The sequence below is a fragment of the Syngnathoides biaculeatus genome, chromosome 18 (genome assembly GCF_019802595.1).
Source record: "Syngnathoides biaculeatus isolate LvHL_M chromosome 18, ASM1980259v1, whole genome shotgun sequence".
Lineage (NCBI taxonomy): Eukaryota > Metazoa > Chordata > Actinopteri > Syngnathiformes > Syngnathidae > Syngnathoides > Syngnathoides biaculeatus.
In genome coordinates this window covers 9,289,320-9,316,438 of record NC_084657.1, presented here as the reverse complement: position 1 = coordinate 9,316,438, position 27,119 = coordinate 9,289,320, and the positions used below count along the sequence as shown (strand labels likewise).

General features: G+C 50.2%; 3 protein-coding genes across 23 annotated transcripts; all 3 read left to right on the top strand.

Annotated features, from left to right (window-relative positions):
- The first annotated feature begins 295 nt into the window (after positions 1–295).
- Positions 296–7,597, top strand: LOC133492247 (uncharacterized PE-PGRS family protein PE_PGRS54-like). Its single transcript, XM_061804324.1, has 29 exons — positions 296–364; positions 620–709; positions 785–877; positions 1,102–1,231; positions 1,322–1,471; positions 1,557–1,586; positions 1,670–1,834; positions 2,045–2,221; positions 2,307–2,339; positions 2,427–2,510; positions 2,855–2,932; positions 3,010–3,051; positions 3,149–3,196; positions 3,389–3,442; positions 3,650–3,745; positions 3,812–3,835; positions 3,918–3,938; positions 4,023–4,049; positions 4,123–4,167; positions 4,253–4,456; positions 4,552–4,815; positions 5,082–5,303; positions 5,564–5,785; positions 6,051–6,248; positions 6,334–6,531; positions 6,616–6,654; positions 6,740–7,131; positions 7,206–7,448; positions 7,526–7,597. The coding sequence occupies exons 1-28, from the start codon at positions 296–298 to the stop codon at positions 7,428–7,430; spliced, it is 3,420 nt and encodes a 1,139-aa protein (XP_061660308.1). The 3' UTR covers positions 7,431–7,448; positions 7,526–7,597.
- A 5,314-nt stretch (positions 7,598–12,911) lies between these two features.
- Positions 12,912–20,293, top strand: LOC133491424 (LIM domain kinase 1-like). Its single transcript, XM_061802502.1, is given in 14 exon segments — positions 12,912–13,285; positions 15,689–15,827; positions 16,502–16,611; positions 16,687–16,848; positions 16,917–17,022; positions 17,106–17,353; positions 17,430–17,757; positions 17,825–17,956; positions 18,274–18,333; positions 18,408–18,473; positions 18,564–18,732; positions 19,252–19,307; positions 19,472–19,629; positions 19,696–20,293. Coding segments are annotated over 14 exon segments (2,283 nt in total). The 5' UTR covers positions 12,912–13,241; the 3' UTR covers positions 20,201–20,293.
- A 935-nt stretch (positions 20,294–21,228) lies between these two features.
- LOC133491427 (septin-5-like) lies at positions 21,229–27,119 on the top strand. Of its 21 annotated transcripts, XM_061802529.1 has the most exons (12): positions 21,288–22,125; positions 22,719–22,994; positions 23,483–23,579; positions 23,652–23,738; positions 23,839–23,962; positions 24,038–24,172; positions 25,100–25,217; positions 25,294–25,395; positions 25,472–25,568; positions 25,999–26,045; positions 26,246–26,348; positions 26,744–27,119. In XM_061802529.1, the coding sequence occupies exons 1-12, from the start codon at positions 22,075–22,077 to the stop codon at positions 27,076–27,078; spliced, it is 1,572 nt and encodes a 523-aa protein (XP_061658513.1). In that variant the 5' UTR covers positions 21,288–22,074; the 3' UTR covers positions 27,079–27,119. The 21 variants fall into 21 exon arrangements, with proteins under 21 accessions (XP_061658500.1, XP_061658505.1, XP_061658513.1 ...); XM_061802523.1 differs by having other exon boundaries at positions 25,294–25,568; positions 25,999–26,161; XM_061802532.1 differs by lacking the exon at positions 26,744–27,119 and having other exon boundaries at positions 25,999–26,161; positions 26,246–26,522.

The following is a 27,119-nucleotide window of genomic DNA, read 5'->3' as shown; positions in this document are numbered from 1 at the left end:
AGTATGGTAAAGGCGCTTGCTTTTGGTCTCTTGCCAAATGTCTCCGAGCATTATCCGAAACAAGAAATGCTTGAGATAACCTCATTGTGTCCACTAGGGGGAGCCGGAGCAGGTGCTCTCGATCAAGGTGGTGTCGGACTACCTGGAGGAGCAACAGGTTTCCCTGGATTCGGAGGTGGACCTGGAGCTTTTCCCGGATTTGTGGGAGGAGCTGGGACAGTCGGCGGGCCAGGAGCTGTTCCCGGATATGGAGGTGGAGCTGGAACAGCCGGCGGACTAGGAGCTGTTCCTGGATATGGAGGTGGAGCTGGAACAGCTGGCGGAACAGGACCAATCCCTGGATATGGCACTGGAGCTGGAACAGGTAGCCTCCCAGATTTAAGTGTATTTTCTCAGTGTTCTTCTTTTCAAGCAAAGCATTCATCATAAATGAATAAATGTTATTTAAGGGATTGAAGTCCATCAATGTTTTGTGCACTAGGTTACGGTCCTGGCTCAGCCAAAGCACTCAAATACGGTGAGACATTTTCACCATATGTTTGCATGCTGTGAATTGAAGAACCTTGAACAAGGCAAGTCTGGGATCACAGAGGACACACTCAAAAAATATTATGTCCAGGTCAGAGCGGTGGAACTGGAGGCCTTGGGGGACTGGGAGAAAGAGCTGGTGTTGGCACAGGTGGCCCCGGATATGCTCCACGTGGCGCCGGTTACGGCCCAGGCTCTACTGGAACTGGGTTAGGTGGTCCTGGATATGGGCAAGTTGCTTCTGGAACTGGTTTAGGTGGTGCTGGCAGTGGACCTGTTGGAGGAGGATTTGGGCCAGGTAGTACTGGTATTGGACCAGGAAGAGTCGGAACAGGACCGGGATCTGGGGGTAATTATGATTCAAAAGATCTTTTTCAGTAACTCCAGGAGCAGGTTGAGATGTGTTCATGTTGGATTATCTTCATATTTCAGGATACGATCCCAATGCCAAAGCCCGTAAATACGGTAGGACGGGTCATGCCGTTCAAAGCATATCAAAAGTTGCATTTACTGTTTGGTTGCATTTACAAAAGAAAAAAATATCCCCTGATAGGCATGTTCAGTGGCGCACAGGGCAGTCAAGGAATAAGCACTGGAAGACTTGGACCAGGTAGCGGTAACACAAGATACGGAGCAGGAGGAGTTGCTCCAGGTGGTGCTGCAGCAGGGTTTGGTCCAGGAGGAATCAGACCTAGTGATGCAGGTAAAAGTTACGGACCAGGAGGAGCAATTGGACCTGAAGGGGCTGGTACAGGTTTTGGACCAGGAAGACGAGTTGTCCCTAATGGATTAGGTACTGGCTATGGACCAGGGGCAGGAATTGGGCCAGAAGGTGGCGCCACTGCATTTGGACCAGGGGGACCACTTGGGCCCGGAGGAGCTGGCACTGGATTTGGACCAGGGGCAGGAGTTGGACCTGGAGGTCCTGGATATGGACCAGGAGGTATGAAAATTGATAAAGATTTGCTAAGTGAGGTCCAATGACTAATTCTCTGACTCTGAGATGTTGATTTGTTTTACTTTTTCAGGTTATGCAGGTGCCAAAGCCCGCAAATATGGTAAGAGAGACAATTTTCAATACTTCCTTCAACAAAACAAAATACAATTACAATTTTAGGTCTTAAAGTAACTTTGGGTGCAGGAGGAGTTGGTGTTGGAACGGGACCAAGTAGTGGCCTTGGAGCAGGAGAATTCCAAGGACGAGGTGCGGGAGGAGCTGGTGCAGGACTAGGGGCAGGTGGACAGGCTGGTTCCGGTGTTGGAATTGGGGGACAAGCTGGCAGTTTCGGAACAAGCGGTGCCGGAGGTATAGGTTCAACTATCACTTTTTAATAATTACTGCTACTGCCTGTTCTTATTGATTATTTTTAACTATTCAGAATATAATAAACAGTCTGGTTTCAAGTTGTGGTGGTGACAAGTCTCTCAAAAAACTAACTTGTTTTTTTAAAGCAACACTTGCTGTCATGTCAAATCATCTCAACAGATTTGATCAGATTGATCTTAAACTGTTCAGGTCTTCTTGGTGGTGGAAGAGGTCCTGGGACAGGCGGAGACGGAAGACAAGGGGGAGCACTGGGGACTGGCGGAACTGGATATGGACCTGGCGGTTACGGCACTGGAGTTGCCCCTGGAACCGGTTTAGGACCAGGGGGAGGCTACGGAGCAGGGACAGGAACTGGATTTGGACCAGGTTCATATGACTTTATAGAGCTATCGGATTGCTCAAAAATCTAAATTCTAACTGTGACTGAACTAAGCAACGTGTCATTTCACAGGTTATGGAGACGGCTCCAAAGGTGCCAAATATGGTACAAATATCTTCTTTGATTTTATTAAACATTATGAGATTATTATCCTCGCTCCAGTACTCTGAAGGATCCGTGTGATCGGTACAGGTCAAGGCGGAGGACTTGGAGGAGGACCAGGACAAGGTGGAGTCAGCGGTGGTGTACTTGGAGGCAGTGTCCAGCAAGGTGGTGGTGGGTTGTTTCTGTTTCAAGGTCATTTTTTGTCACTGATCATTATTTCCTTGTCACTGATGGGGACACACCGTGCTAAACCTTGAACGACCCCTAGTGGCAATAGAACAAATGACAGCAGCCTAGACTTGCAGTTCTTCACCTAACACACACACATCGACCAGAGCAGAAATCACTGGGGTGCTCGCAAGGGATCTTGCTGATTTGAATTTTCAGGTTGTGGTACAGCTAAGTCCAAGGCAGACAAATATGTATCAGAGAGTGTCAAGGTTTTGAGGAAAGCATTCAGTCATTGATTGGTGGCAAATTAAGCGCAATCATTTCATTATCCTGTGCATCGGTAGGACCAGTCAATGGCACCGGCGTCTACATGAACGGAACCGGCGCAAGCGGTACTGCCCACGCCACAACCGGACCCGGCGGTAAGATTCCGTCTGTGTGAGAATCCGATGAAAAGTAATACGACGCGAGTGGGTAATTCAACTGTGTGCTGGATCAGGACGAGGCGGTACACGCGGAATGCTGGTCCCGCTGCCAGAAGGTATGTCCACGGGACGCACGACACCACCTGCGAGTTTTAGTCGTTCTTCTAGCAACATCTTTGTGGGACCGTGACATATTATTTATGATTGATCCAGGGGGAACTCGCACTGATCTGGGAAAGGACCCAAAAGACATTGATGGAGGTGCGTGCCCAAAAAAAGGAGGACCAAGAAGGAGAAAATGACCTGAGATAGATTCCGTCAAAATGAGAAAAATGAATTGAAATTCACGGATATATTTCAATGCGTTCTATTCTGGTCTTCAGCTATCACTGTAAGCGTCACATTTTTTATGAGGACCACCAAGTTTAACTGTAACAATCTGTCCCATTCCAGGTGAGGACGGTCCGGGCGGCGTGATCGAGGGTTCTGGCATTGCTGCGGGAGAAGGTGTGTTGAAATGAAACCTGGTTTTTGTAGGGAGACAACATTGCGTTGTGCAGTCCGAATAGCCGCAGTCTTCAGACACGAATCAAGGGGGGCAGATTCATATTGAAGCCAGGATCATTTGGTTTTACCGAGTTGTTTTCCAATTTTGTTTTAAACGGTGTGCGCTGTTGGATACAAGTGCACATGAACACACCGCTATTGCGACAGGAGTCAGCGGCAGGGTCAGTGGGAGACCGTTTGGGGGAGGAGCTGATGGAGATGGTCTGAGAGGGACGGAAATTCCCGTCCTTGGAGGAAGACCAGGTACTTGTCACACGTTTGAAATGTTTCTTTGGAGAATGACTGTTGTTGACACTTTTTCTGAAACAGGTTTTGGTGGGACGCCTCTTCCAGGTCGGTGTTCGCATTGCAGATTGACCTTGTTTGTCTCGGTGGTCTATGTCTTACGTGGTTCTTGTTATTCCAATTCTTACAGGATCCACAGGAGCTGTACCCGGTAAGTTGATAGTTGAAAAGATGACACAACACCTACATGAAATTTCCCAAGACAAATTCTAGTTCTTATCTTCTCTTACTGCAGCTGGAGGAGGATCTGTTCAACCAACTGGTATGACTTTAGACATTCCTGTCAACTTACCCTGAGACAACCAGACCAAAACTGCCAGGTCTATTATTTGCAGGGGCAAGTGGGGTCCTACCAGGTGCTAAACCTCTCAAGCCACCAGGTGAACCACTGACACTTTTTAACTTGACCTTTTAATTTCTAATTATTAATAAACAACTGCTTGGTATTCTGTGCATTCCCTGAAGGAGTCCCGAGAGGCGATACACCTGGTGAAGGTCAGGGAGAAGCGCGTCTTGACGGAGGGACAGATGGCCGACGCAGGTTGGGAGGAAGGCGGACCGGAGTAGAAGGTAGCCCAACTGGTGCAGGACCAGTAGGAAGAACTGGAACCGGTTTTGGAGAAGGAGGATTAGCTCCAACAATAGAGTCAACACCAAAACCATCCAAAGGTGGCTCTTATTCCATTTAATTTTGTCTAAACGAGATCTTGCGAACACTGGAACAACATTTAAAAGCTAATCGAATCTAATGCATTTCAATACAGCATACAACCCAGATGGGACCAAAGTTGGACCTTTACCTGGTGGAGCAGGAGGCGGCACCGGGTTTGTAGGAGGAGGTCCAGGAAGATTTGGAACGGGACTCGGAACAACTGCAGAAGGTCCAAGAGGAGATGGGACTGGATCTGGTGTTGCTGGAGTAGGTCCAGGAGGATTCGGGACGGGACTTGGTGGAATTGGAGGAGGTCCAGGAGGAATTGGAAGCGGGACTGGGCAAATAGGAACAGGTCTCACAAAACCTGAAAAATGTGAGCTTCTTAAAAACTGCTCTTTGAACTGTGTGACACAATGAAGCTAACAGTGTAACTGTTCAACGCCTGATTTTTTTATCTTGATGTGTTGGGTCTGTCACAGACTAAACCTAAACCTAAAGAAAAATCCTGATGTATATACTAGTCCTTACCCTTGCCTTCGTCTCAGGTCTCGGCTTCTCGAATGGAGCTGGTGTCGGACGAGGATACTGAGTGAAAAACTGACATTCAAAAACAAATGTTTTTGTTTTCTTTTCGATCAGCATACGGGAATTCTGGAGCAGGAGGCCAAGGTGTAATTGGACCTGGTGGCTATGGTGGTCCTGGAGGTGTTGGTGCTGGTCCGGGAGTTGGCGCTGGGACAGGGATAGTTGGAGGAGGTCAAGGAGGATTTGGGACTGGACTCAGTGGGATTGGAGGCGGTCCGGGCGGAGTCGGAACTGGGCTTGGCGGTGTAGGGGCAGGTCTTGCAAAACCTGGAAAAAGTGAGCTTCTTAAAAACTGCTCTTTGAACTGTGTGACACAATGAAGCTAACAGTGTAACTGTTCAACGCCTGATTTTTTTATCTTGATGTGTTGGGTCTGTCACAGACTAAACCTAAAGAAAAATCCTGATGTATATACTAGTCCTTACCCTTGCCTTCGTCTCAGGTCTCGGCTTCTCGAATGGAGCTGGTGTCGGACGAGGATACTGAGTGAAAAACTGACATTCAAAAACAAATGTTTTTGTTTTCTTTTCGATCAGCATACGGGAATTCTGGAGCAGGAGGCCAAGGTGTAGTTGGACCTGGTGGGTATGGTGGTCCTGGAGGTGTTGGTGCTGGTCCGGGAGCTGGGGCTAGGACAGGCATAGTTGGAGGAGGTCAAGGAGGATTCGGGACAGGACTAGGTGGAATTGGAGGAGGTCCAGGAGGAATTGGAACCGGGAGTGGGCAAATGGGAACAGGTCTCACAAAACCTGGAAAAAGTGAGCCTCTTAAAACTGTTCTTTGAACTGTGTAACACAATGAAGCTAAAAGTGTAACTGTTCAACGCCTGATTTTTTTATCTTGATGTGTTGGGTCTGTCACAGACTAAACCTAAACCTAAAGAAAAATTCTGATGTATATACTAGTCCTTACCCTTGCCTTCGTCTCAGGTCTCAGCTTCCCAAATGGAGCTGGTGTAGGACAAGTAGACCGTGTGAAAAACTGTCATTCAAAAATAAATGTTTTTGTTTTCTTTTCGATCAGCATACGGGAATTCTGGAGCAGGAGGCCAAGGTGTCGTTGGACCTGGTGGCTATGGTGGTCCTGGAGGTGTTGGTGCTGCTCCAGGAGCTGGAGCTGGGACAGGAGGAGGTCAAGGAGGATTTGGGACTGGACTCAGTGGAATTGGAGGAGGTCCAGGCGGAGTCGGGACTGGGGCAGGTCTTGCAAAACCCGGAAAAAGTGCGTTGCTTAAAAACTGGTCTATGAAATGTGTGAAAGGTTCACAAGAAATGTGATGAAATTAACCGATTTGGCTTCCTATCAGCATATGGGAATTTCGGTCAAGCAAGCCGAGGCGGCAGTGGCCCCGGTAGCTACGGTGGCCCAGGAGGCGTTGGTGCCGGTCCAGGAGGAGTCGGGACAGGAATCGGTGTAATTGGAGGAAGTCCAGGAGGATTCGGAACCGGTCTTGGCGGCGTGGTGCCTGGCGGAGTGGGAACCGGTTACACAAAACCTGGAAAAAGTGAGATGCTCCAAAACAAATGAACCACATGAACAGTACACATTGAAAAATAAATTTCTTAATTTCAACTCTGATGCGTCCCAGGTTATGGTGCTGGCGGAGGTGGACTTGGACTTGGTGGAGGTACAGCAATTGTATTTTACTTGCAGAACAAAACACAGGACATTATTTTAAAATCCAGCGTAACTCTATGGGACTTCCATTGCAGGAGGCCAAGGTGGGGTTAGACCTGGTGGTCCCGGAGGTGTTGGCGCCGGTCCCGGAGGTGTTGGCGCCGGTCCGGGAAGCTACGGTACAGGCCCAGGAGGTTACGGCACTGGACTCGGAATGTATGGCCTTGGACCTGGAAGCTATGGTGCCAAGACAGGAGGCAGGGGTGTGCAAGGTAGTCTTGGTGGAACTGGGACCTTTGGAGCTGGTGCTGGTGGAGGTTTGGGAGGAGGACCAGGTTATGGTGATGGCGCAAGAGGACTGGGTGGATATGGTGGTAATATAATATTTATGAAAGCAAGGTTTTACGTCTTTAACAGTAAACATTATATTGATGTACGATGTCATCTTATTCAGGTTCAAGGTATGGAGCAACAAAGCCATCAAAAAGTACGCTGAGAACGACAAATAACCAGTCGGGCCTTCACCTTGAGATCTTTAACAGAAACCTTACTTCTTTGCAGGCTACGGGGCAGGTGCTGGTGGCTATGGAACTGGAGCAGGTGGAGCCAGTTCCGGTCCAGGGGATTTCAGACCAGCTGGCACCAGGCCTGGAGCATACGTGCCTGGCATGGCAGGAGCAACTTTGGGTGGTGTCGGAACTGGGACGGGTGGCTACGGACCAGGTGGTGGTGCCATGGGACCTGGAGGTTATGGGACTGGTGGAACAGGTCAAGGACTGGACATGAGGAAACCTCCTAAATCTGGTATGATGACAACATCCTACCCTGACATTGAAAATGCAAAGTTTCTACATTTCCTGTCTTTTTGGTCTGTATGACAGGCTACGGTTCACCCTCACTTGGAGTAGCTGGCTATGGCACTGGTGGCTTTGGACCAGGTGGTTCTGTCGCAGGAACAGGTGGATTTGGACCAAGTGGTGGCTTCAGACCAGGTGCTGCCGGCGCAACAACAGGTAGCTACGGTCCCGGCGGTGCTGGCCTCGGAACCGGTGGCATTGCACCTGGAGGTGGTTTCAGACCAGGCGGTGTTGGCAAAGGAACAGGTGGCGTTGTACCTGGTGGTGGTTTTGGACCAGGTGGTGCAGGCACTGGAGCAGGTGGATTCCTACCAGGTGGTGGTGGGACCATGGGCACGGGAGGGTTCACACCGGGTGCTGCCGGTATGGGAGGAAGAAGTGGTTTTGGACCTGCTGGTGGCAGTGCAGGAGCAGGTGGTTTCAGTCCAGGTGGCCAAACATTTGGCAAAAGAAAACCCATGACACCAGGTGCGCTCAGATTACATTATGGACAAAATCACGACAACATTAGACACTTGGACCAGATGCTAATATTTCATCTTTAATTGCGTGTGTGTTTCCCAACAGGGGGTGTTCTTTCCAATGAAGTCGGACCCGGTGTCTACGGCCCAGGGGGATATGGCCCAGGGCCAACAGGGATGGGCTCTTTGGGCTACGGGCCAGGGGGTGCCGGACCCGTAGGCTACGGTCCGGGAGCGGTTGGGAGCGGACCGGCAACAGGCGGCTCTGCTGGATATGGACCTACAGGACAAATGACTGGAGCAAGTAAACCTGCTAAATCAGGTTACGGATCAACCTTAGGAGGAGCAGGCTATGGACCGGGTAAACAAAAAGAAAAACACAACTAAGCAGTTCCGAATTGTTTCCTCTGAAGGGCTTGAACTTTTAGACTGCTCTCGATGATATTCGCTGCTGTTCTGCTGATGTTTGTGATCCAACAAGCTAAACACGATCTGTGCTCAGCAGGGGGCGCCGTCGGGGGTCTTCCGGGCGCAGGAATCGGGGGACTCAACGGAGCGGGTCACGGTGAGTCTCATTCCCATCGAGGTAAACGTTCAAAGGCCAAAGAAAACTGAAGACTCTGAGGGCTTAGCAACTTTGTTTTTACGATTCAAAGCAACAATAATCAATATCAGTAAATCAGCACAATCCCATTTTGAGATTTGACAAGTGAAAAGTCCAACGTGAGTCTGTTTCTCCAGCAGGGGGAGCGCTGAACAGATTTGGCGGAGCAACTGCTGGAGGCTATCCCGGTAAACGTGCTTCATCTTGTCTGGTGCATTCGCACACCTTCAATTTATCAAAAAAGATTGGAAAGATTGTTCAATGCTCGACGTTTCCCGTCAAGTCCAAACAGAATTTTGTATCATATTTGTATTGTATTGAGTCAGTCAACATGCTAAGAAAACGAAAGTGGGAGACGCTTGCTTGCATCAGCGTGACCTAATCCTTCCTGTTTTTGTTTTGTAGGATACGCGGGCGCCGGACAAAAATGTAAGATGTCACAATGCGAGCTCTGGAATGTTCACGTTTCAGTCAAACGAGACCGAACGTCGGGACACGGGACTCTTAATCCGTCAGTCATCATCGGGAGCAAACTTTTCTGTTTCCGTCGCACTGCAAAACCGTTTCCAACGTCTTCCTCGCAAGTTTGTCTTGAAAACCGAAATTGAAAGGGTTAGGGTTAGGCCTAAACCTGGCTCGAAGTCCCGAGACTTGTTTCAAAAACCTACTATTAATTTGAATCCCTAATCCTGTCTTGAAACCCAAGTTTGAAACCGTAAGTGCGTCTTGAAACTCAAAACCTGGATTTGAAACTAACTTCAAAGTTGAAGTCTGGCTCAAAACCCTAACACTTGTTTTCAAAGACCTACTGTTAATTTGAATCCCTAATCCTGTCTAATCCTGTCTTGAAACCCAAATTTGAAAACGTAAATCCGTCTTGAAACCCAAAGACTTGCTTGAAACCTGAATTTGGAACTAACTTCAAAGTCGAAGCCTGCCTCAAAACCCCGAGACTTGTTTTAAAAACCTACTGTTAATTTGAAGTCCTAATCCTGTCTTGAAACCCAAACTTGAAACCGTAACTGCGTCTTGAAACCCAAAGACTTGTCTTGAAAAAGTAAATTGAAACTAACTTCAAACTCAAAGCCTGGTTCGAAAACCCAAGACGTGTTTTAAAAACCTACTGTTAATTTGAAGTCCTAATCCTGCCTTGAAACCCAAGTTTGAAAATGTAAGTGCGTCTTGACACCCAAAGACTTACTTGAGACCTGAATTTGGAACTAACTTCAAAGTCGAAGCCTGGCTAAAAACCCCGAGACTTGTTTTAAAAACCTACAGTTAATTTGAATCCCTAATCCTGTCTAATCCTGTCTTGAAACCCAAAGACTTGTTTGAACCCCGAAATTGAAACCCCTAACTTCAACTTGAAACCTTAAGGCTTGTATTTTTTTTGAAACCCTGACCTAAAGCCTGTCGTTAAAGCTCGAAAGACAGTTTTGAAAATGTCAAAAAATGACAAATGACCAAAAAAAAAAAAAGTCTCCAGAAAAACCAAAAACTGTTAAAGCCGGTGGGAGGAGCGGGGACTTTTGACGCGGACTGTCATTAGCACACATGCCGCTAGTGAGAATCCAAGCGTTGACCTCCACCGTTTCCCGGGTGTGTTGCAGCGAGTGCGCAGAAGGCGGCCAAGTACGCAGCCATGCAGAACTTCTTGGGAGGCGGAGCCTACACAGGTAAAAATCACAGACACGCTACGCAAGGGCTTCTCCAACCGGGCCTAGCTTGAGGCTCTGCAAATTTACACAAATTGCGTCGTATCATCTTCAGTTAAAACAAATACAGCGATGCCTCGATTCTCGACCGCAATCCGTTCCGGAAAACGCTTCGAGAAGTGATTTGTTCGAAAACCGCATCGATGTTTCCCCATTACAATCAATGTAAAAAGAGATAATGTGTTCCAAATTTTTGTTCGAAAACGGAGGACGTTCGAGAACCGAGGCTTCACTGTATAGCTAACCAGTGACAACTTAACCTCTCCTTTCCAGCTCTCTGCTGCACCGCGCTCGTGTGCAGCAGTTTGGCGACATATTTAAAAAAAATTATATATGACAGCTCGAGCAGAGTATTGTCGTATGTTGTTTTGTTTTCAAGTAGCAGTTGTTTGTTATTAGCCGTAACCTCTATGCTAATTTTTTAGCATGTCGATGACGTTTCACGTCACATGTTAGCATGAAGCTAATACACGCAGTTGTGTATCCACGGATCAGTCATGCGCGCATGTGCATCGTTGTTGTTGTCGTAGGTGGCGGCTGCCAGGGGAAATACTGCGGCCGAAGGAGGAAGTGAGAGCGCGGCGCACAGGAAGTGATCTCATTGCGACGACGGCGGTGCTACATTGACCCCCAAACTCAACACGTCCTACCTTCCGTCGGAGCTTCGGTACATCCGGCAGATGTCAGCAGCAGTTTGCCGCAGCCGCCGTCGGGATTTCCTCAAGCCAGACAAAATCCGCATTTAGACAAACGCTAAGAAGCACTGAAACCATGACGCAATCCTTCTGTCTGCGACACGTACGTGCACACTGCTGATGTGGCGGTGAGCCTCCGCCGAGGGAACCGCCTCGGAGGAGGTCATCGCGCCTTTGACGCTACTCGTGAGGATGTGAGCTGGCGATTTCATGCATAAACAACACAATAAATGTGAGGTGCCGCAAGCGCGAGGTCGATGCCACGTCCGCTCAATCCAGAATAGCGTCATATTATTATTAAAATTGCATCCAACACACTGTGAGGTCAAAATATAAAATATGATATGAAAACCCCGGAGGAGCCTCCGTCATACATCATGAGAGTGTGCGCGTGCGTTAATGTTCATGTGTATTCGCCTTAAATTATAATAGTGACAAAGAGCGCAAGAATACAATGTTGACGTGTTTTTGTTTTTGTTTTCGTGAATGAAAAGAATCTCATTTTGCATCTTTGCGAGTAACGACTTCATCATGTAGCTTTTTTGTTTTTGTTTTTGTTGTTGTCAAAACGTCGTCACGTTCCGTGGCGAGGAAATGTTGCGCTTTTGTATGCGGCGCCGTTCAATTAAACTATCGACTCATGAACGCACTGCGTCGTGGATCTTATTTCATTATTATTTGTTTTTTCTTTTTATGTTATTTTCACGTCATTTCAACGTTATTTCATTGAGCAAAACCCCCCAAAAAACGTGTGTGGACTCAATGCAAGGCACATTGAACATAACCGGGAGTCATCAAATTTGATATCTTCACCTGGGGCTGCAGGGAGAAGAGATGGCGAGGGTGGACGACTTCGAAAACTTGGGGTCAACATTCCAGAGCAATGTTGAGTGTGGTAAGGAAGTGAAGAAACGGGTCCGAGCGGGGTTGGAACAGCTTCCGGGGGGTGTCTGGTGTTCTATGTGAGAGAAGAGTCTTTGCTAGGATGAAGGGAAAAGTTTATAAAACAGTGGTGAGGCCGGCCACGGTGGACGGATTAGAGACGGCGGCACTGAAGAGACAACAGGAAGCAGAACTGGAGGTGGCAGAAATGAAGGTGTTGAGGTTCTGTCATGTCCCTGCCGTCCAGTCCTGGCTGGAGGCGCACACCTGTGCCGCACACGGTCTGATTAACTCTGGTATGTATAGGACCCTGGGGACGACTGGTCCTTTGCCAGATCGTTGCCTCTCATGCCTCGTTCCCGCACTTCCGAACTCCTGACTCCGACCTCCCGTGTTCCAACCTACGCCTGTCTACCGACCTTCCCCGTAAGCCTGCCGTTTCTGATCCTTCTCCTTGTTTGGACTTACTCGCTGATCTATGATACTGGAACGGATAAAGGCATATACCGCACCGTTTTTCTGCTTCGTGCTTTTGGGTCCGAACACGAGCTTCGTGCGTGACAGGTTCTCGCTCGGAGTGAGCGTGTTGGATAGGATTAGAGGTACAGCCAAAGTTGGATGTTTTGGACACAAGGTTAGAGAGAGAAGACTTCGATGGTTTGGACATGTCCAGAGGCGAGAGAGTCTGAGGATGCAACTGCCAGGCAAGAGAGCGAGAGGAGGACCAAAGAGAAGGTCTAAGGATGTTGTGAGGGAAGACATGAGGGCAGAGGGCGTGAGGGAGGAAGTTGCCGCAGATAAACATAGCTGGAAAAAGATGAGGCGCCGTGGCGACCCCTAATCGGGACAAGTCAAAAGGAAAACAACAAGAACTGGGATGAAATCTTACAAATCGAAAGCAAGGTTAAAAACTGTTGGCATTGGACTTTTTTTGAAAGAGCACCGGGGAGGAGGTGTGGGGGGGGGGGGCTCAGTACAAAAAAACGTGGCCACGCCGGCTCGACCCGGCCCTGCGCGTAAAGACGTGCGGATGTACTCGTGAGCACAAAGCAGTTGCAGTTCAGACTTCCTGAAAAAAGAAAGCTGCGGATGAGACTTGACTTTTCGGAAGTGGATCCTCAACAGGAGGGAACAGGACCAGGAAGGTGGAGTCTCACTCTTACATCCGGCCGTGGAAGAACCACCATCTGCTGGCAGATTTTTTTTTTGTTTTGTTTGTTTTGTTTTTTTAAGCGCTCACATTAGCAGGAAGTCAGCGCTCGCACACACGCACACAAGCAACCCGTGCGGCGCTGGCACAAGATGTTCCCCGTGAGGCGCTTCGTCTTCTTCTTCTTCTTCTGTCAACTTTAGCGGGACAAACGTTGACTGGAATATACGAGCATGTCTCGGCGGGACCAGAGGTTCCAGCGGGGAAGGAAAGGACGGTAAGAGACGGCGTCAGTTGTCAGATGCACAACAATGCAAACAAATTTGCACACACCCTTACTGTACTTCCCGGATGTAACAGGTCTACGGCAACATCTCGATCTTTTAGGGGTCCAAAAACTGATGTGATATTTTCATCAGATTTTCTCTGTGTACTCTGTGATCATCAAAAGGTTTTCAGCACTTTGAAGGTTTTTTGTATTTGTCTCACAATGCTCTTCAGTTCATGTGCCTTGTTTGCCTCATCAGATCTGGCACCAGAACTGATGAGGCAAACAAGGTGGGAAGTCCGGAACCACGGCCTGCTCTAATTCTTTAATCCGGCCCACCAAGGATTTGCCTGATCAAGAGTCCCCTTAAACAGGGAGTCCTCGGTCTACGACTGAGATCCGTTCCCGCAGTAGCGACTTAACTCGAATCTCGACTTAAGTCGGATTCCGCCATTAAAGTCCGAATTTACATCAAAATACTTTGTATAAAAAAACAAATTAAGAGGAGCCAGATGAGGTGGCTGGGGCATCTGATCCGGACGCGTCCCCGGTGAGGTGTTCGGGGCACTCCCACGGGAAAGAGACCCCGAGGACGACCCAGGACACGCTCTAAGTTTTTCCGCCTTTGGTTTTATCGTAAATTTCAAGTGGCAGCCCCGAACAGCTTGTGGCAAGCTTGCAGCGCCTCTTATATGGAAAATTGTATAATTCATTTCATCAAAACAATATAATAGGATAATCTTGACAGAAAGCGAGTGAGGTTAAGCAAACCCTCTGACATCGTCGACACGGGTGCGGCTGTAAAAAAACACGCCGAGGGGGCCGTTCAACTGCGTGTCAGTGCGGCCTCGGCGGGAGAGGAAACGAGGCGCAGTGGGACAGGAAGTGGCCGTCCCCCACGTTTGTGCTGGTTTGCAGATAAGCCACCAAAACACTTCCGCGCTGGACATCAAACATTGTCGTTGTACAATGTCCGCTCGCACCCAAGTGAGGCGCATGCAGTCCACAACGTAGCCACCGCATTTACGATCAAAGAGTGCTCGAGTAACGGGAAGCCGTCTTCTTTCTGTGGCTGGCTTGCCGAGCTCGAGCTTCCCCTTATCAAGCCTGTGGTCATCGTTGCCACACGCATGCAAATATTTGGACATACTGTACGACCAGTCGATTGGGAACCGACAATATCAACAGGCGGCTTGTTGAACAAGGCCCATCCGTTTTCGAGGGCACGCGTCCTGATTATGGGGCCTACCCAGGCTTATTTTGGGGCCGGGGGGCACAAACTGGACTGGTCGCCAGTCAAGGTCGGTGCACCCATAGACGCACAAGCATTCCCCCTTTACTGAGGACATTTTGTTGCTCTCCAACTGTAGCGCCTCTCTAGTATAAAATACTTCGACGGGGTACCCACCTGAGTTCTTTCCTCACTCCAAAGTAGGAAACTAATCAATGAACTCAATGGTAATTACTCTAAATGTAATAAATGCGTACACACTGCACACATGAGCTAGGCTAACCAAAGCTAAGGGCCCAAACAAAAATTAATCTAGCCGGCAAAGCAAACGAAATTCAAACCCCAAATGTCACTGCGGTGCTTCCCCAGGCAGGAGTGAAGAAAGGCGAAGGTGTTTTTTTTCCTCTGTCCGCCGTCCTCACGGTCCTCGTCCTTTTTTTTTTTACTTCCTTGAAGTCCAAACACAAGCCTCACTAGCCGCGCTAGCCCGATGCTAGCGCCCTTTGTCTTCTCCCTCGTGGTCCAACGCACAGGCCTTGGTAGCTAGCGTTAGCTGGTTGCTAGCGCCCAAGCCGAGTCCCCACGACTGCACTTAGCCCCTGTGGTAGTGGCTAACTGCACCACATTACGGCGTGATTTGAGTAGTCCACTAAATGACATACTATCCTTGTCCGAGTCCTTGTCGAACACGTTCATCAACTTTTGATAAATGTCCACCGTGACTTTATTAGTCCTTTTTCTCAACCATCTCTCCTGGTCACACTGTCCAGCCCCCCCGTCTCTCTCAAAACCCAGGTGACCAGAATAAATCGACCAAAAAAAGTATTTCCTTTTCACGAATGAATCAAACACTGAACTTTTACCTGTAGCGACTTTTAACCGGGTTACACAATGAAACATGTTGTCGGAATGTAGGAGGTCGCCGGAATACCCTGAGAAAACCCGCAGCACCACAGAGAGAACATGCAGAGTCCACACAGAAAGGGCCACAGACCGGTTTTCGAAACCTTATCAAAGTGAGACTGCCCTGCTTAACTACCCGCATTTTTGTAAAATCTGGAAAATCCACCGGCCCATGGATCAGAAAGTACCTGAAACTGAGACTTTTTTTATTTGGTTTTACTGTGTTTCTCACTGAAGAAGCTTTGGAATCACTGACGCTTCCGCCCCCTGGTGTGCAGGTGCCAGGAATGCAGCTGCACCCTGTCCCACTGGTACTACGAGCGAGAGGGACAACTGTTCTGCAAGAAGCACTACTGGCAGCGTTACGGCGAGAACTGTCAGGGTTGCAACGAGGCACTCCAGCCGGGACTCGTCATGGTGACCTCTTTCATTTGCATTTTTTTTTTTGGACTGTCAGATAAAGGCCACTCTCTGTCAACGCAACTCACGAGACACAGCTGAAATTCTGAGCGTGCATTTGGCATATTGACGGTTGTGCCTGAAGCCAATTTTTTTAAAACGAGAACCCCCGGAGTGATTTCCTGTGGTTGACTAAAAGCTCGTCTGTCTTGTTAAGCCGGGGAGGAAAATCCTATGACGGGCTCCTGACAATGCAGCACTGTTAAGCCTTTTGATGCAGGAATTGTCACAAGTTCCTACACTGTGGTGGAGCGGGGCGAGGCAGAAAATATTATAATAGTCCCACGATGGGGAAATGTACATCAGTTCAGGAGAAAATGAATTAGCAAGCAAGTAGGACAGTGCCGTTCGACAGAGTCTCCTCCCCGGTACGATATTCCCGTCGTCTCCTCCTCATTCCACGGGGAACGCCGAGTCACCCTTCCACGGGGATCGCGGTGCTGCTAGCACAGAGTGCCGCGAGCCCATCCCGACTGACAGCGGCGGCTCCAGACCCGCAACAAATTGGGCGCCGGTGCCCGTGCCTAAACAGCTTCGGAAAACGCACCGATTCTCAGAAACACGAACAAACATGACGGTGGCTACGTAACGTTAGAGTCCACCTCTAGAAAAAACATTACATGTGCCGACAGGTCGCTGGAGAGCAGAAGTACCACCCAGAATGCTTCATGTGTATCAAGTGCCAGATCTTCATTGGAGACGGCGACAGTTACACACTTGTGGAACATTCAAAACTCTTCTGGTGAGTCAAGATCTTTCAATCCTGGGGGTCTTTTCCAGTTCCTTTGGTGGTTGAAGTTGATGTTTTTTCTGGCAGTGGTCAATGTTTCAGTCAGCAGTCATCGCCTCCATCGCCACCCATCAGGAGCCCCCACACAGTGGCGCTGGTGTCACTTCCTCCACAGACAAACGGCGAGCGAGGGCTGACTGTGACCACAGAACTCAACCAAGGAAGTGGCCCTCTTGTTACTGTGACTGCGTGAGTCAAACTTCAGAAACCTCCTCAGCTTCAGTCTTTCACTTGCGTATTTCCTCATGCTCCTTCAGGATACACTCAGACGTCCTTGGTCCGGACCTGCTGTCTTCGGTCCACATTGGAGACAATATCCTGGAAGTCAACGGCATCCCAGTCTGCAACGTTTGCCCCGATGAGGTTCTCGATGACGAAATGAATGATCTGCGAGCGATGAGTCGGACAAACCAAAGTCAACCTAAGGCTAAACTTGCTTCCTTTAGGTAGATCATGTGATCCAGGACACAAGTAGACCGCTATACCTGACGGTTGAACACAATCCACGGTCCAATACTTCCACCAAGGTCCATCAAGACCTCACCCGTGTCTGCGAAGAAGTGCCTTCAACACACCCGCTCCCAAACCTGCTGGAGGAGCTTGGCGCAGAGGTGGAAACGCTGGAACCGATCACAATGAGTCCCTCCTTGCGTCAGCACCGAGGCCCCGCGGGAATGCGATCCCGACACATCCTGTAACATTAACTCCTGACTGTTTGATTGACCAAATCCACCTTTTCACTTCTGGATAAGTTCCTCTTCCTCTCTCAGGCGCAGCTGCAGCATTGAAAAGTCCTCCTTGTCGCTGCTATCGCAAAAGAAAGACATGGTGCGGTCCGAATCGCTGCGCGCCCACCCCGGAGATCGAACCCATCGCATCTTCAGGCCTTCGGACCTGATCCAAGGAGAAGTTCTCGGCAGAGGCTTCTTCGGACAGCCGTCAAGGTAGCGCCGTCTACTCACGATCGTGCCAGATCATTTTGAAGACTTTGATTTTCATGTCGCTGTCAAGGTGACGCACCAGGAGACTGGAGAGGTGATGGTGATGAAAGAATTGATCCGTTTTGATGAGGAAACGCACAAGACCTTCCTGAAAGAGGTGAATGTCCTTCGAGAGGCGACGTATTCTTCAGCCATTGTTCTCTGAACTTCCGTCTGGTCTTCAGGTAAAGGTGATGCGCGGTCTGGATCATCCCAACGTCCTCAAGTTCATTGGACTCTTTTACAAGAACAAGCACATACACTTTGTGTCGGAGTACATCCAGGGAGGAACGCTCAGAGAAACCATCTCCAAAATGGTACCGCAGCCTTACCTGATCTTATCTTTCCACAAGGTCCACCTCAGTTCGTCAGGGTAGGATTAGGGACTGAATATCATGCAGGCGGGATGGCCCGCGCTTTGCTAACTGAACAGAAGGCCTTGACAGTGGGAGGGAATCACTTTAACAATGTAGACGCAGAATAAAACAAAGACAAAACAATTGCGTACCACTCCAAAGCCAACTACAGGAAGCTGAATAAAGACCGTCTTGACAGCAGCGTGTACGCGTTGTCTATGTTGATACAGGTGCAAAGCATGCTAATGCTAACACTGAGCTCCTACTGGCTGTTTTAGGACAAGACCTTTTCATGGAACCTCAGAGTGAGTTATGCCAAAGACATTTCAGCCGGAATGGTGAGTCGTTAGGCACTGGAAGAGGTCTATGACAAAATTAGCATATCACCTGATATCATAGCTCTCCTTGTTAGGCATATTTACACTCCGTGAACGTCATCCACAGGGATTTAAACTCCCACAACTGCCTGGTCAAAGAGGTAAACTCGTCTCGCCGTTTTTCGCCAAAGTCATGAAAACTCATGTTTGGGATCGTTTTACATTGCAACAGTTTCTTTTTCCCGGTTTAGAATCAGTCCGTTGTAGTGGCGGATTTCGGTCTGGCTCGTTTAGTGACTGCCGAGAGGAATCGCGGGAGACCCCCGAAGGGAACTCTCTCGGACCTCCGCAAGCTGAACCGCAGGAAGCGCTACACTGTGGTCGGGAACCCCTACTGGATGGCACCGGAGATGATCAATGGTGACGTTTGACGGTGAAATGATACGTAAATGACGATGAAATGGAGCGGTGCCTTGACATACAAGTGACTCCCCTTAAGAGTTTCTCGAGATACGACGCGTCAATTGGCCGAGATTTCGCTTTGACTTGCGAACCCAAACGTGAGCAACGAATGCAGTATGGCAGCAGGAACTCTTGGCTGATGTAAGGAAATAATCCTTCAAAAACGGGCTTCAAGCTGTAAATTGCCGCTACCGGTTCAAGTTGTCTCAGAAACTAACCGCGAGACCGAGAGATTCACACGTGCATTTGAGAAAAAAAAAAAAAAAGTACACAGCCGCGATCTGACGGAGAACACCGCATCCGGTTGGCCACGTGGACTGAAGGCTGAAGGTACGCAGCACTCGCTGAGCCCAGGCCAGATCTGGAATTGGCGGCGGATGATTATTTGTCGCAAAAGAAAGCTGAAACTCGTATCTCAAGGCAGGCCCGCATCAGATGTGAACTTCACGATGCTTGCGTCTTCTTTGCACCTCTCAGGGAAAAGCTACGACGAACGCGTGGACGTCTTCTCCTTTGGAATCATGATTTGCGAGGTAGGCCTTGGATTTCCCGTTCTCTCCTCCCTCGTGGCTCAGTTTTAGTATTTGGGACATGAGAGGTGCGCAGACGTAAGACGGGAAGGAATTAGTCGGTCCGGAGTGCCAAACTAACGGCGACGAAGTGTGCGGCGTGCGTGAATCGCTCTGAATGTTTTCAGATCATAGGAAGGGTGAGCGCCGACCCGGACTTCCTCCCTCGGCGTAACGACTTTGGTTTGAACGTGGCCGCTTTCATTGAGCGGCACCAGCCCCCGGAATGCCCTTCGACCTTCCTGCCGCTGGCCGCCCTCTGCTGTGACCTGGATGCCGATCAAAGGTAACATCAACGCGCTTCGGTCAGGGTCCAAATCTTTGGCCTTTCATCTTGCCGAACCCGCCGTAGACCTTCCTTCTGCAAGCTGGAGGAGTGGCTGGACAATCTTCAGATGCACTTGGACATCGGCCTTCCGCTCCTCTCCGAGGTGGAACAGCTCTGCAGAACCTTTTGGTGCAACCGCCAACACCGCGCCGAAGTGGAAACCTCCTCTGCTTCCCCTCCACGTTGTCAGAGTCCCGAGCCGGCTCCCGACAATGGAAACAATCCCAATCAACCTCCTCAAAGTGAAAACTGCACACCTGAAAACACGAGCGAGCCACTGAATCAAGAACTCCCAGAGCGAGCGTTAAATGCCAGCCCATCTTCAAACGGTTTCTCAGGATCAGTCTCTTCCGAAAGCATCGGGCACTCGTGAGAGGACTCGGGAGAAAGCCAAAGGAAACTGGAATACTCGCAAGTCCACAGCCGGCGTGCGGATCCGCCTAGCGGCTTCGGAAGGATCTGCAGAGCTTTGTGGTGCAGAGGCGCACGGACCAAGCGTCTTTTATGTGATCTTGGGGATCTTATGTGAGCATCTTGTCAACAGGTCCAACACGCGTGGGCAGGTCCACTAGAGTCCGGGAAACCACATTTAGATGCAATATTTTGAAATAAAATCCTTTTACATAACAAGCCTTTGCAGTCGCAAAGAGTTTTTGCTCGGCTGTGAGATTTTTCTGTCACTGTTCAGCAGATATGCTACTCATGCACTTGTGCTACGGTCAACCTGTGGATTAGTTCGGTCACGAAATTCCGAGAACCGACCGCCATCTTCTTCCCATTTCACTGGTCTTTTTTTCTTATTGCTCCATGCAAGCTAATCGTTGCTCTTTTCCTACAACGTTATCAGCAAATTCCTTTCCGCCTCATTTGTGACATTTTCGATCCAGATGAGGTTTTCGTGAAAATGTTCGTCCAGTTCTGCGTCAGAAATTACACGTTCAAAGGAATTCCACACGTTTGATTTCTGACGATGCTCCCGGCGTGGTCCGAAATGAGACTACTCCGGCGGATGTTGCCATTGAAAAATAAACTAATACCGTAAACATCTACTACATCACCTAGTTCCTTCCAGAATTTCTCTTTCAACTCGAGGTCATGTCCTACCCGTGAGGCACAGCTGCTAATCACATTTTACGTAGCACCCTCAATTTCAAATGTCAGCCTCATCACTCGATCTGGTACTCTTTTCATGTCAAAGACATTCTTAGCCAGCTGTTCCTTGAAAATACCCCCTACTCCATTTCTACTACTATGTTAAAATAATTTCAACCCTGCTCCTAAACCTCTCGCCTTACTACCTTTGCACCTGCTCTCTCGGATGCAGAATACGTCAACCTTTCTCCTGATCATCATGTCAAGCAACTCCTGATCTTTTCCTGTCATAGTTCCAACATTCAAAGTCCCTTGACTCAGTTGTAGGCTCTGTGCATTCCTCTTCTTCTTGTGCCGACGAATCCGATTTCCTCCGCTTCGTTGTCTTCGACCCACAGCAGCTGAATTCCCACCGACGTCCTGCAGGTTAACGGTGCTCAGGGCGGGCGCTGTTAACCCGGGCCACACCGATCCGGCGTGGTATTCTTTAGCTGAACGCTCATATACGTTTGGCACAGTTTTACGCCGGATGCCCTTCCTGACGCGACCCTCTGCATTTATCCGGGCTTGGGACCGGCCTACGGATTGGACTGGTTTGTATTTCTTGCTTTTGCTCTGCCTCAAATGAAGAAATAGCAACGCAAAATAGTACGGGGCTGTGGTGACTAGCGAACACAAGCGCAGGTACCAAACTGCATCATTAGGCTTTGCTTGCCAAAACTACCGAACCCAGAACGCTAACTAGCCACTGCTCTTTCAACTGCTTCATAAGAAAAGGGCAGCGTGGACTTGTAGCGCTCCCCAGAGTTCCAGATGGGCCACAAAAGCCTTGTAAGACAGGACTCGGCAACATACTTGGCGACGGCGCACGCATGCGCACACTAATCCCGGTTGAGTGCGTCGTGTGCGCACTAGCGTGTTGTTTCCGTGTCCTCGGCATGGAGCGCGCGTCCTCACCGGTTCGCTTTCGCAGTGACGCCCGAGGTATGTCCTGTTATCAATAAAGTACATTGACTCGTACACCTTCCTCGCCACTACCACAGTATTACGGTACATTCCCGAGTCCTAGTTTACACCTGCTGATCCAGTTAAATGTATTTGAACCGTGATTAATTGACACGGCCAGTCACTCTTGTACCGCTAACGGTTGCGTGTTTACATGCTCTTCTAGTCTAGCTTATTTCCTGGCACGTTCACACCATGACGGGTAATACGTGGAGGGCGTTATACACGCATGATGATTGGAAAAATGATACTTATATTCCACGTCTATGTGTTGCTTGAAGGTTGCATGTACTTGTAATCGGCATCATGTGTTTGCGTGCATGCACACCGACAGCTGCAACTTTGTCAGAGAAGGAGGTAAAACCCTTTCGTTGTTCTTCGCAGAGCTAGCGTTTGTCGTCTGTGCGTCGTTGTGTTGTGTATCCGTGTGTTCAACCCCCCACCCCGCACCCCCACGTCTGAGAATTAGAAGCGGGATTAAGCGCCCGCAAAGCTCTGCGGGTAATGACAAATGACAGTTTAAAGGAGCCCACAAACGACGGCCGGTCCGGTCCCCGGCGGCGGGCCTTTCCCAGAAGTCTGTCACGATTGTGAGGAAGCGACACCCTTCCGGGGTCACAGCGGACATTTTAGGAGAAGCGGCCGCGTGGGTTGTGCCAAGCCTGCGGCGGGTGAAATGAGGACAAGGTGGAAGACCGAAGTGACGACTCCGGTCATCGGCCGGGAAAGTGCGGACCGGCGGATAAACGGTGAACCGGTCGGGGCGCATCTGCACAAAAAGTCCTTTCCCGCTCAGATTCACACCCGCAGGTTGCTGGTCTACGCAGGACCGCCGGAGATGACTTTGAAGCGTGAAACTCACTAGCGCGGGGGAAGTCACGTCGACTCCCGTCGACTGCGCTGCCCTTTCCTTTACGTGCCACCTTTAACACCGCCTCTTCCCGTGCCAGCTGTCTGGTCTACGTGTGATGGACGACGACGCGGTCCACTTCCCTTTCGCCTCGCGGTACCATTCCCCGGTGGGTCCCGAGAAGACGGTGGCGCCGCCCTTGTCACCCTCCCCCGCATCGAGGGTCCCCGTCAGCCCCGGCCGGGGGATTCGGGACTCGTCTTCCCCGCCCACCCGGAGGACGCCCGTGCCGCAACGCTCGGGGGACTTGCATCTCGGCCCCGCGTCCCGCCCGCACCCACCCTGGGGACGCTTCGACCCGTACGAATCGCCAGAGGTGAGAACTCGGCAAAGGCTAACATGCTCGCACCGCAGGCCTTTCGCGCTTGACTTGTCGCAGTATCACAGGATCATTGATTTGCTTTGTTATTATCATGAACTGAATTTTAGATCATAGATTTTTTTTTTGGGGGGGGGCTGGGATTTCGCAGTGATCGTTTCTCCACACAGACTCATGTTGCAGATAAGAGGGACCGAGAAGCCAGCAGAGTCTTGAGTCTAGACTCCAATTTTGATGGCTAAAATGGGTATAAAATCCGATATCAACGCGGAGGTTCTCGTAGCAGGGTGGCGACTCATCGAGGGGTAGGGGGAGTCACTGCGTCGCCTCGGTTTCCAGAGAACTGTTCCGCCATACTACTATCATATCCAAAGCAATATTTTTCCCCCTCCCCAATCTATTTAGGTACATCTACCCGCAAGCCTAAGCCTACAAAAGCAATCTCCAGTGGAGATATGACATGACATTTGTGTGCATTTGCGCAGGACCAGGACAAAGAGCTTGTGGGCTTTGCCGGTTTGCCCAGTCAAGTTCACAGAAAAGCCGTGAAGAAGGGCTTCACCTTCACGCTGATGGTGGCAGGTCAGCCTCCGCACGCCACCGCCACTGCCGCCACGCGCGGCCGCATCCGCAATGACGCCTCCGAGTCCGCAGGCGAGAGCGGCCTCGGGAAGTCGACGCTGATCGACAGCTTGTTCCTCACCGACCTTTACAAAGACCGGAAGATTCCCGACGCGGAAGGTCGGCGGATCGTTTCCATCCGCTGCGGTCGAGCGGCTTGTTCGTTTGAGTATCGCCTTTCCAAGGTTGTTCTTCGCGGATTTCTTTTTTCTGATTCTAGAGCGGATCGGTCGGACGGTCAGCACGCTCAAGCGGACGGTCAGCATCGAGGAGAAAGGCGTCAAGTTGCGGCTGAGCATCGTCGACACGCCGGGCTTCGGCGACGCCGTCGACAACACGCGAAGGTCTCGGCTCTGCGCCGGCCCGCCCGCCTTCACGCGTTCATTTTTCCGCATCCCGTTTTCCCCTCCGCACGGCAGCTGGAAGCATCTGGAGGACTACGTGGAGCAGCAGTTCGAACAGTTCTTCAGGGACGAGAGCGGCTTGGACCGCAGGAACATCCAGGACAACCGCGTACACTGCTGCCTCTACTTCATCTCTCCTTATGGACACGGGTACGCTCGCCGCGCACTGCTGCTAGCTTGATTTCCAACTTTCACTCGCGCCGTCCTCAACTTCGTACCTGCGGTTGTTGTCATCAATGTAAAGAAATTAACTCGTTGGATAACGTGCGTGTATGGACCGTAATTTTCCAGCCTACAGAGCGCACCTGGTTATGAGCCTCTCCCAGTACATTAGGAAAGGAAATACTATTTGGTACATGCCGCAATGCCCAGATTGAAACACGAGATATTTACAAAGTATGTACACAGAGTGTTTAATGCTAGCACCACCGTGCTAACGCTAATGCTAGCGCCGCACCAACAGGCCCAGTTGATAAAAACAGACCAGTAAAAATCAATGACCACCGCGCTAATGCTAATGCCGTCACGCTAATGCCGCCACGTTAACACATGCGCTGGGCTAATGGGGCCGGTTAAAAAAAAGACAGACTGGTAAAAATCACTGAGACACGGCAGTAACTTCCTAGCGCAGTGCTAACAGGGCCAGACGGGTAAAAGTCACTTCCTCGGCACATATAATCCACTGGTCTCACTCTTACCTTTTCTGCTCGAGTGCCTTGCGGCTGTTGGGGAAAAAAATGCACAAATTAGCAGCATCACCGCATAAACCGCGGGGTCGAAAGGGCGTGACAAAAAAATCGCGGCTTATAGGCCGGAAATTACGGTAATTAGTCTGCATACGTAGTATTCGTTTCTTGAATGTATGCCTTTAATGGGCGTGGCCTAGTGAGGGACATCAGGGGCTAGTTTGAGAGCAGCGTTATCGTTTCTATTTAGCTGTTTGACTTTTAACTGACTAAAATCTTCCATTCTTAACTGCTGGTGTCATTGGACAAAAAAAAAAAAAATGTCAAGGTGCGATACTCGCAAGTCATGCTAGTTCTGTAGTAATACGCGTTTGTGTGCGCATTTGCGCAGACTGCGACCACTGGACGTCGAGTGCTTGCGGGCCTTGCACGACAAAGTCAACATCGTTCCCGTGCTGGCCAAAGCCGACAGCCTGACGCAGGCCGAGGTGCGCCGGAAGAAGAGCAAGGTGGGGCGCTGACGCTAATGCTAGCATGGAGCCGGGCGCCGAGCATGACTGCGAGCACACGCGTTTTTCGGCGCAGGTCCGCGAGGAGCTCCGACGCTTCGGGATCAACATCTACCAGTTCGCCAGCTGCGACTCTGACGACGACGACGACTTCAAGAGGCGGGACCGGTTGCTCAAGGTTCCCCCGGCGAGTCGACAAAATAACGCCCAACGGAGTTCACCGCGTGACGGCCGCCGTGTCGCGTGCGTTGCAGGACAGCGTCCCGTTCGCGGTCATCGGGAGCAACGTCCTGGCGGAGAGTCGAGGGCGGAGGGTCAAGGGTCGCACGTACCCCTGGGGGGTGGCGGAAGGTAGCGCCCCCGACGGTTGCCTCCGTGCCAGATGGAAAAGTCTGGTCGCCTGTGGACAGCACTTTCATTTGAGGAACTGATCCTTTTTGTATTAAGTAACAGTGTCAAGTAGTAGTCTGAGAAGCACCGCGCCAATAGCATTTCCGGACTATTTCCCTTTTTCCGAGGCCACGTTGATCACGTACAGTTCGGGCAAAGCTCTCAAAAAGTCCAAGCGAACGGGTTAGAGTAAGACTGCGGGAGCGTGAGCACGCGACCAACGCTTGACGCTTGGTCAGTCGCAGCTTCTGTTTGATAGGTTGATCTTCCTTTGGCACGGTGGTTTCTGCAAATGATCAGTTTAAACTCCCATCCCAAATCCCATCAGAAGTACTGAAGACGAAGTACTTGGACCAGATCTTTCAGACAAGCTTCCTTTACTTCCTCGCAGTGGAGAGTCCGGCCCACTCGGATTTCCTGCTCCTGCGGGACATGCTGGTGAGGACCCACATGCAGGATCTGAAGGACGTGACCCGCGAGAATCACTACGAGAACTACCGGGCGCGCTGCATCCTCAACATGACGCGCATGGTGGCCCGGGACCGCAAGCGCAGGCACGCGTGACGTGGCGGCGCCGGTCCCGGTCAGCTCCTCGGCTGCATCTACATTCTCCATTCATATTTTTTTTGTTGTTGCAGCTTGCGTGCCAAATATCAAGGAGGAGGTGCCGCAGACATCCCGCTGCCGCTGGCCGCCTTCGACGCGGACAAGGGTCGATTCATCTCGGAGGAAGACCGGGAGGTGCGTCGCTCAGCTCCACGCGGTCCACGACTTCTTCGGCCTGCTGTTAATTTTGTCAGACGGGGGATCGTTTGTTAGATTCATTGTTTGATCGTCCATTTGCTTCGGTATTGTTCTCTTTGCGACCCAGCGGACGTCTAGGGGGGGCGACTTCAAAACAGAAACTCCTCAACACCACAAACACGCTGGAAAATCAGAAACCCGCTGATCTCGAGCAGCTTTATTCGGACAATGTTTCGGGTTCTCCCCGTACGCGCCGAATTGAAGACCTCTTCTGTCCCTTCATTTGCAGATTTAGTCCAGACCAGTTAGGGGTTTCAACCTAACTTTGTTAATTGAGGTTTTAAGGATTAGGGACAATTAATTTGAATAAACTACTCATTTCTTTTCCAAAGTCACAGGGAGCCACAATAGAAGGATGAACGGACCACCGGTGGCAGGTCTGGACGAACCGGGCCTGTGCACGTCAACGGCAAAACGAAGCTTCAGATCTCCAAGAAGTCACTTGCGGATCGGGGGAAGCCGGAATCGACAACACGACGACGCACGCTGTGGACTATCGCCCCCTGGTGGCAGCGACGTCCAGGCGGCAGCGACGCCCCGGATTCCTCTTCACCCGCTCTCACGTTCCCTCCTTTTTCCATTTTTGACATTGACTGCTGCTGTTTCTACCGCCCTCTATTGGTCATCCATTATCCATCGTTTGTGTATAGTTCGGAAAATCCAATAAAAACTGCTGAAATGAGGACCCAAAGGATGTGGAATGTTGTA